The 7,576-nt window shown below is 44.0% G+C and overlaps 1 protein-coding gene across 1 annotated transcript; it reads right to left on the reverse strand.

Annotated features, from left to right (window-relative positions):
- Positions 1 to 2,518: 2,518 nt before the first annotated feature.
- On the reverse strand, positions 2,519 to 6,896 carry LOC119434862 (radical S-adenosyl methionine domain-containing protein 1, mitochondrial-like; the record flags this gene model as incomplete). The annotated part of the gene is made up of 5 exons (XM_037701909.2): positions 6,603 to 6,896; positions 6,475 to 6,527; positions 6,305 to 6,411; positions 5,961 to 6,090; positions 2,519 to 2,564 (listed from the first exon to the last, which is right to left on the reverse strand). Coding segments are annotated over exons 1-5 (435 nt in total), but the record flags the coding sequence as incomplete, so codon positions are not given.
- Positions 6,897 to 7,576: the final 680 nt, after the last annotated feature.

The raw sequence follows: 7,576 nt of genomic DNA on the forward strand, positions 1-7,576 counted from the left end.
ACGTGCCAACGTCTCAGCCACGCTACCGTAGCCACGCGTAGAAAATGGCAGTGAACGCTTCTTTCTCCTTTATGCTTCCTCCACTTTCTAGTCACGTGCTGACCTTGCACGCTGCAGCTATGGCACAGAGGGAAGCAGCGGCGCTGTCCCAGGCCGGACAACAAAACTTCCCATGCCGGCAAACACCCGCTTCCCGATAACGGCTGAAAACGAAACTTCGAGGAGCTGGCGCCGGGCCAACTGGAGCGGCGGCGGGCACGCACAGTGACAGTCTTAAGTGAGGGAGCTACGAGGGAGGGCGAGGGGAGCCACCGAAGCGGAGGAGTTGCCGAGGCGAAATCCGCTTCCCTGCCACCCTCCTCCCTCACATTCCACGGTCTCCGCGTGCGCCCTTCACCATGATGTGCCGGCGCCGCCCGCTCCCTGATGTTTTGTTTACTGCCGTTATCGTGACACGAGCGTTGGCCGGCGTTGGCAGTTTCGTGGCACTCGCTCGCTATGCGCGCCGTGATATTTCATGACTTGCCCTCAAGATTCTGGTTTCAGCATCACTGGCTGTTCGTTCGCACCACATGCCCTTCTCCTCCACTTCATCTCTCTTTCTTCCACGAGCACTCCTTGGGACACCCGTTTGAGGGGAGCGTTCGCCATCTTCGCTGACTTCCATACTCCCAGGCAGCCGCACTGTAACCGGTATTTCGTTTTCCGCAACTGCACTATAAGCAATACGTGACTACATGGAGTTCTATGGGAAAATTAACGGGAGTCTGAAAAGACCGCACTATATCCGGTCCTGCACTATAAGCGGTTACGTTATAAGTGGTCTATACTGTATTGACTTATTAAAGAACTGTTTTAATGCCACCCCTTATGTAATACAGCCCCGAATGGGATCTTTAAGGAAATAAAGAGCAGTGCTGCTTTGTAGGTAAGAGCTTATACTGAATTCTTAGGTTGTTGTCGAGTGTAGTGTCTCTGATGAGTTTTCTGCCATGTTAACACGCGCACATTGTTTCAGTTTGTGACAGCGAGTTTTTCACCAAATTGCCACTGTTATCAACTTGTTACCAGGCATAAGACATGCATACCGTGGCCAAAAATTATTCTATGTTGCAAATTCTGTAGCAAAAGAAACTTGCCTAATCGGATTGTGTGCACTACACAAATGTTGCTGTGCATTCTGGAATGCAAGCGAGCACAAATGTTTATTTTGGAATGTACGGCGATACATGTATATAAAAAGCAGATAGGTGTGACCTGTAAGATGAGATTTTGATTACTGACGGCTGTGATCTTTGCTATCATTGCGCTTTGAGTGTTGCTCGTTTTTTTCTGGGCACAAGTTCACCCAATAAAGAATTAGATTTATGGCTCACAGTTTTGTCACGGTCTGGTTCTTCACCCATCACTACAACATGACATCTGGTGGAGGTGCTGGGTATCAATCCTGTGCCTCTCACAAGCCAAGCCTAGCCATTTTTAAGTTATACTGAGAGGACAAAGCAATGGTGTCCGGCCCGCCAACTTGAAAATCAGCACTGTGCATTCCTCGTCTCAAAGAGGACTCTCTATCTGGAGCTTGGCCTTTCCTACAAGTGAGGGCTGAAAACAATTTTTGTCTCATGTATAAAATCCCTTCTACAAAGCCCACCTATACATGGATTGTGGAATGCCTGAAAGATTCAAGCAATAGACTAATAAAGAAAGGGTGTTTCACACAGACCAAAGTACAGCCATGAGGTACTCCATTCAGACATACTAGTACTGAACTCATCAACAGTGGCGAAAGAAGGAATGTCACTAGAGACATTTTGACAAGTCCCCTTGTCAGAATGTTTGTTCCAGCAAAAATCCTTGTTTGACCACAGTTAATCCCTTCAAGCCTCAATCATTCTGTGAACTTATGTCTTCCTTGAATCAGTACTGAACTTATAATTTAATGATTACTTTACAAAGGCTTCACAAATATTGCACTGAGGTAAACCTTCAGTAACATACTTCACAATAAACATACAAAAGCATACACACAATTACACATGCCACTTGTTGCCAGATAATAAATTGCTAAAGATGCCCTTCCCCCTGCCTCTCAAGAAATATTGTGCTCAATATAATGTGTCCCCTACACTCAAATGTCCATGCAAATGACACCAGTGCCTTATGTTCGAAAGTTTCTCAACAAGAATAACTATCTAAAACAATTACTGTGCATACTTAGATACAAAGACAGGAACGTGGTTAAATAAAAAAAAAAGGCAATGTAGATTAGATCTCCTAAGGTGAGTCTTAGTAGTATAAACAGTTATTAGTGATTTGTTACCGAATATCTAGGTGGCAAACTTCATAAAAGAAATATTACGTAATAAAGAGAGAATTTTTAAGATGCCAGGTTCACATAAGAACTCGGTGCCCTTTCAATGTATTGCAAGCGTAATGCGGGCCGATTCCCTCAATTAATCCTACAATGGCACCACAAATGCGGTCAAAAGTTCTGCTTAGCATAAAGAAACTTACAGACCTGCATGCCAATAGACAGTCGTGTGACCCCTGCGTCTTTTAAGTCACTGCAAGTAAAAGAGAAGAGCTGTGTCATTTCTATCACTGGTCTTTAGAGCAACGTGACAAATGGGGCACGCTAATGCTTTTTCCTGGCACAACATAAACATGCTGCGCAGAAGACAAAGGAGAACAGCAGAATAGGAACAACAAAGCTCAAACTGCAAACTGAATGTTGTAGTGATCAACAGCACTTAAAATATTTGTTTTCTTATAGGATTCCGCAGGACACAAATATAAATCTGACGATGATAGGCCACGATTAACAGCCAAGCCTTATCTTCTTGAATGATAATTTCTGGATTTTATAAAGATAAGGCCTGTAGAGGACTAAGCTCCAAGCACAATGTAAAATTTAAACTACGACAGTTCATAGTAAACTAACATACAAGCAGAGAGTCAGCAAATCTTCCCATTTTTTTTAATGGTGCTTTCTTTTCCACTGCAATACCTCGATGCTGCACTTCAAGGCAGAATTTCTTGTTTTTTTTTGTTGCTTTATTTATGGGGTGCGTTAATAAAAGTACAGACTGCAACTTACATTTGGTTACAACAGCCAGCCAGCTGTGGTTGGAGTCAGAAATACTCACCCAGGCACTGTTTTGAGCAGCTGGTTGATGTGGCTATAATTCCGTGACTCGTTTACAACATACTTAACGTTACGACATTTTCATACATTTGCACATTATGTATGCCTAGCATTTTGCAGCTTAGCCTGCCAAACAATGTTGAAACCCCTCAAAGTAGCACAAAGCACAGCACCACGCACTCTTCTTTCTGCATTCAGTAGAACATTGAGTCACAACCCATTCCAGTTTGTATGAATCATCGCATTTGGTTACTTCCTAACAAAATTTTACATGACGCTATTCAATGCCTTTCAATAACGCTAGTATAATAAAGGCTCACATATTCACGACAACCAAACACATCCGTAACACCCATAAGTACTATTTATAGATTATTTTCATTTCAGTACGTTGCTGTGAAACTTCGGAACACATCACTGCATGGCAACATCGGCATCATTTTATTCCACTAAGAAGCTTGTTCACTTTCACCTATTTAATTTGGAAAAATAACTCCAATGATATCGAACAATACTTTTAAAAATTCTTTTTCAGCTGTTGAAGCATGCACAGCAAAAATTGCTGACAATATGTTTTTTTTTTCTTCACCTTGTTAGTTTGTTGACAGCCAAATATGTTAACGGGCTCCTGCTGCAACCCTTGAAAGGGTTCCACCTGTGTAAATACGTATTATGTATACGTAAGAAACAATAAAGATTGCCTGATTGACTGTATATTTGCTTGCAACTCTGACCTCCAGCCAGACTCTCCTGTGTAGGCTATGGTTTGGAAGAGCGTTTACAGAGGCCTACTCGGCCCTCATCGGAGTGGCTGAGTGCTGCATGCACTGTCTGTCATCGTTTAAAGGGACACTAAAGCAAAACACTAAATCAGTTAAGATGGATAAAGCCTCCTTTGAAAACTCTGTTGTCATTAATTTCGAAATGATAAGTTGATTCTTAAAGAAGGAAATGAAGGTCAAAGTTTTGGTTTTTGAATTTCATGCTGAATCCTGAACACCGGTGCGTCACTGTGACATCACAGACTTCAACGTATTTGTTTGTATTTAGGCTGCGTTGGCTGAGCAAAAGATCCTGAAACTCGCCATGTTCGATCTTTGGCTTCTTTAGGACACAAAGCCATCTATCTTTACAGCTAAAGAATTAACTAAGCCCTAGAAGACACTGTAAAAATCCATGACGTCACAGCGAGCTTGTGCGCGAACTTCAAGGAGGCGTTGCCACCCGTATCTTGTTATTGAGCTTTTTCTGGCTTATCAAGTGTCTTGTCATGGTAAGATTGGTGTTCTTGATATTGTAGAAGGGTAAATTACTGTTATAGAAGGAATCATTTCTCTCTTTGGTGTCTCTTTAAAGACCATTCACCACATACTGCGTCACTGTTTGACACAGAGACAATCGCTCTCTATGGCATTACCACGAATGGACAATTGGTACTTGTGAACGAACAAAACACCAGGACACAGAACTTGCCATTCATGTCAGCATGAATGCTTGAAGACGTTACTGCACTCAAGACTGACTGCCTTCTGCAATTGGCATTCAACATGACATCTTCCTTGTGCAGGGGAATTAAACAGAAATGCAAACACCTGAGTATGCGGGTCCAGAGCACTGTCGTGGCTCTCTACCTGCAGGTTTCAAAAGCTGCACATGTAAGCCATATTTAACCCAAGGCCCCCATCACACTGGCACCTAACGTTCCAGAACCATCAGTTAGAGTAGTAATGCTCCCAGACCTCCACATGCTCGAGTTCGCATTTCTTTTTAATCCTAGCTTATACGAGTGGCTCAGTTAACATGACTTTGCTCTCTCTCATCTTTCTGATCTCTCCTTTTCTCTCTCATCTTTATATTTAGCTGCTGTAAATAACATCCCATGAGTTATTGTTATGCAATGGCACCGTGATGCGACAGAGCTTGGCTTGCTTACGTCTGCTCGCTGATAGTGCAAGAAACCTTGACACCATTAGATGAAAGCAGCTTCACTGTCGAGCAACAGCATGATGAGAAATATTGTGCTGTTGTCAGAAACAAACAACACAATGCCTCAACTTGAAAGAAATAGCTAAAAATGGGACGGTGACAAGAAGAGGAAAACACGGCACTACGCCGTTTTTCTCTCCTCTCGTCACCATCCCGTTTTTAGTGCTCTTTCCTTCAAGTTCAGTAATGTGCCAACCAGTCCAATTCAACACGCTACAACACGATGTCATGAAGCACAAAATTTTAGCTCCCCAACAGAAAGCATGCAAAATTACAATGCAAGCAGCTACGCTTTTTGCTGCACTTCACAAGTGTGACACAAACCGTCAAGCTTTTATCCAGCCTGCCTCCTCATTTACTCTGCAGGTGATAGGCAAGCTAACACAGACGACGCATTCTAACACAGATGCAACTTGCTGTCGGCCAATGATAAAAATGATGACTTGGCACAAAATCAAATTGATTCGTTGGTAGCAAAGTGTATTCGCTCACCATATGAATTAAGAATATCACGACAGAAACAATGCACACATGCACGAGATTCAGGAAAGTGCAGTGAGTGGTGGGCACTGCATTTTTTTACAATGAAATTGCAGTCTAGCATACACCACAGAAAGGCAGGAAAAAAAAAACACAGGGGGGTCAAATCACGCTGCCACAATCTGCAAGAAGCACTTGACCTTGTACAAGCAAAACAGCATGTCACCTATAACCCAGTACATACGTAAAACGTGGGCCATATAATGCAGCTGCAAGGCAGTAACGTACGACATGTCAACTTTGAGGCCCAGTTCATTGCCCACTGAAAGGCAGCCACATCCGTTCGTACCTGAGGTTGTCTTTCGCAGCAGGGCTCGGGTTGCACTCCAACGTAACCTCTGCAACCGGTGCCGCCGTGAGCCGGGTGACAGCTTGCAAGACGCGTTCCACGTCCCGAGGCCGCATCAGACTCGGAGTGCCTAAGATATCAGAGGCCAGAAACGGAAAGAGAGCTGCAATGTTGAATTGCTGGTTATCAGGCATGTGTTCTAGTAGCGCAAGCAGGCATACACACGCAAGACACAAATACGCCGTGTGCGCGTAATTGTGTATTCTTGTGTGCGTCTTCCCGCTTTGCACTGCTAAGGGATAAGCAACAAGTGCCATAAGCCTCAATCTTGAGGTAGAGCGTACCTCCACCGAAGAACACCGTCGTGACCGTAGAAATGCTGCTACTACGGACGACTGTCGTCAACTCCCGAACGAGGCACTCGGTCATCACATCGTGGTCAACGTTCCGGCTGCAGGCGGTATGCAGGTAGTGTTACGAAGTTCACGCAGCGCAATCCACGCGGTCTGCTTACCTGATGTACTTGTTGAAGTTGCAGTAGGTGCAGCGTTTTTCGCAGTACGGCCACTGCAGAGATGAGAAACGGTGTTACGGCACCGATCACGTGCTAAGTGCACGAAAGAAAGTTCGCAATTTACTCACATGGACATACAACGAGCTGGAGTGGGAATGAATGCGCCGTACGCGACTTGGAATTCTTAAAAGGCGACATCGGCTACCTAACAGGGCGCTTCGAAACATAGCGACGTATACGAATGAGACTACACGGGCATGTCAAAATGTGCCGGTTGCACGCAAGCACTGCGGAACGTACTGTTGCAGCTACGCTCCCCGAGTTTCACGCAAAATCGCAAGGTAATGGTTTAAAAACTTCGATCTAATCAAGACGATCAAACAAATCGCACTTGATGTCAAACAAAGCAGCATTGGAGTCACGTTGTCCGACGACTGGCCCGCGCTGCAGCCGGCTACAGCCGCCGCAGCGAAGCATCTGGGCAACTCTGATTGGAGGATATATTATGACGTCTGGCCTTGGTGTAAATACCGCGTGATTCAAAAATGGGTTCGAGCCATCATGAGAAAACATCCCACTCACCATAATGTAACCAGCGAGAAGAAGACACGGACGGTGGCGGAAGAAGACAGGACGAGCGCTAACTCACAGCTAAATCTTTATTGGAAATAACAAACATATATATAAGTGATTGCAAAAACCGTAGCAAAGAACACATCCCATGGTCGAAAGGATAGCAGTTACCAGAAAAATCTAATTAGGAAATGGTGAAGCCGCTAAAATTTTAAACAAGAAAAAGAAAGAAAAAACTCTACTTCGCACTGACGCACGTGCTGAGCAAATATTGAAATTCACCTTCTGACAATGATAATGATGTCTGGCTAACACAAGTTTCTCCTAGTCTTTTAATGTGAAATGCCTCAATAATTTCGCGTGTAGTTTGGCATTTGTGTCTGGAAAGGACTTTTGTGTCCTCAAACAATGGCCTACAACCGCACGTAAAACAATGCGAGGCTAGATTAGAAGCGTTGGGATTGTTAAGAGAATGCTGATGTTCATTTAGTCTAATATTGAGGCATATGCCGCTCTGTCCAATATAAGC

This window comes from Dermacentor silvarum, unplaced genomic scaffold (assembly GCF_013339745.2).
Source record: "Dermacentor silvarum isolate Dsil-2018 unplaced genomic scaffold, BIME_Dsil_1.4 Seq286, whole genome shotgun sequence".
Lineage (NCBI taxonomy): Eukaryota > Metazoa > Arthropoda > Arachnida > Ixodida > Ixodidae > Dermacentor > Dermacentor silvarum.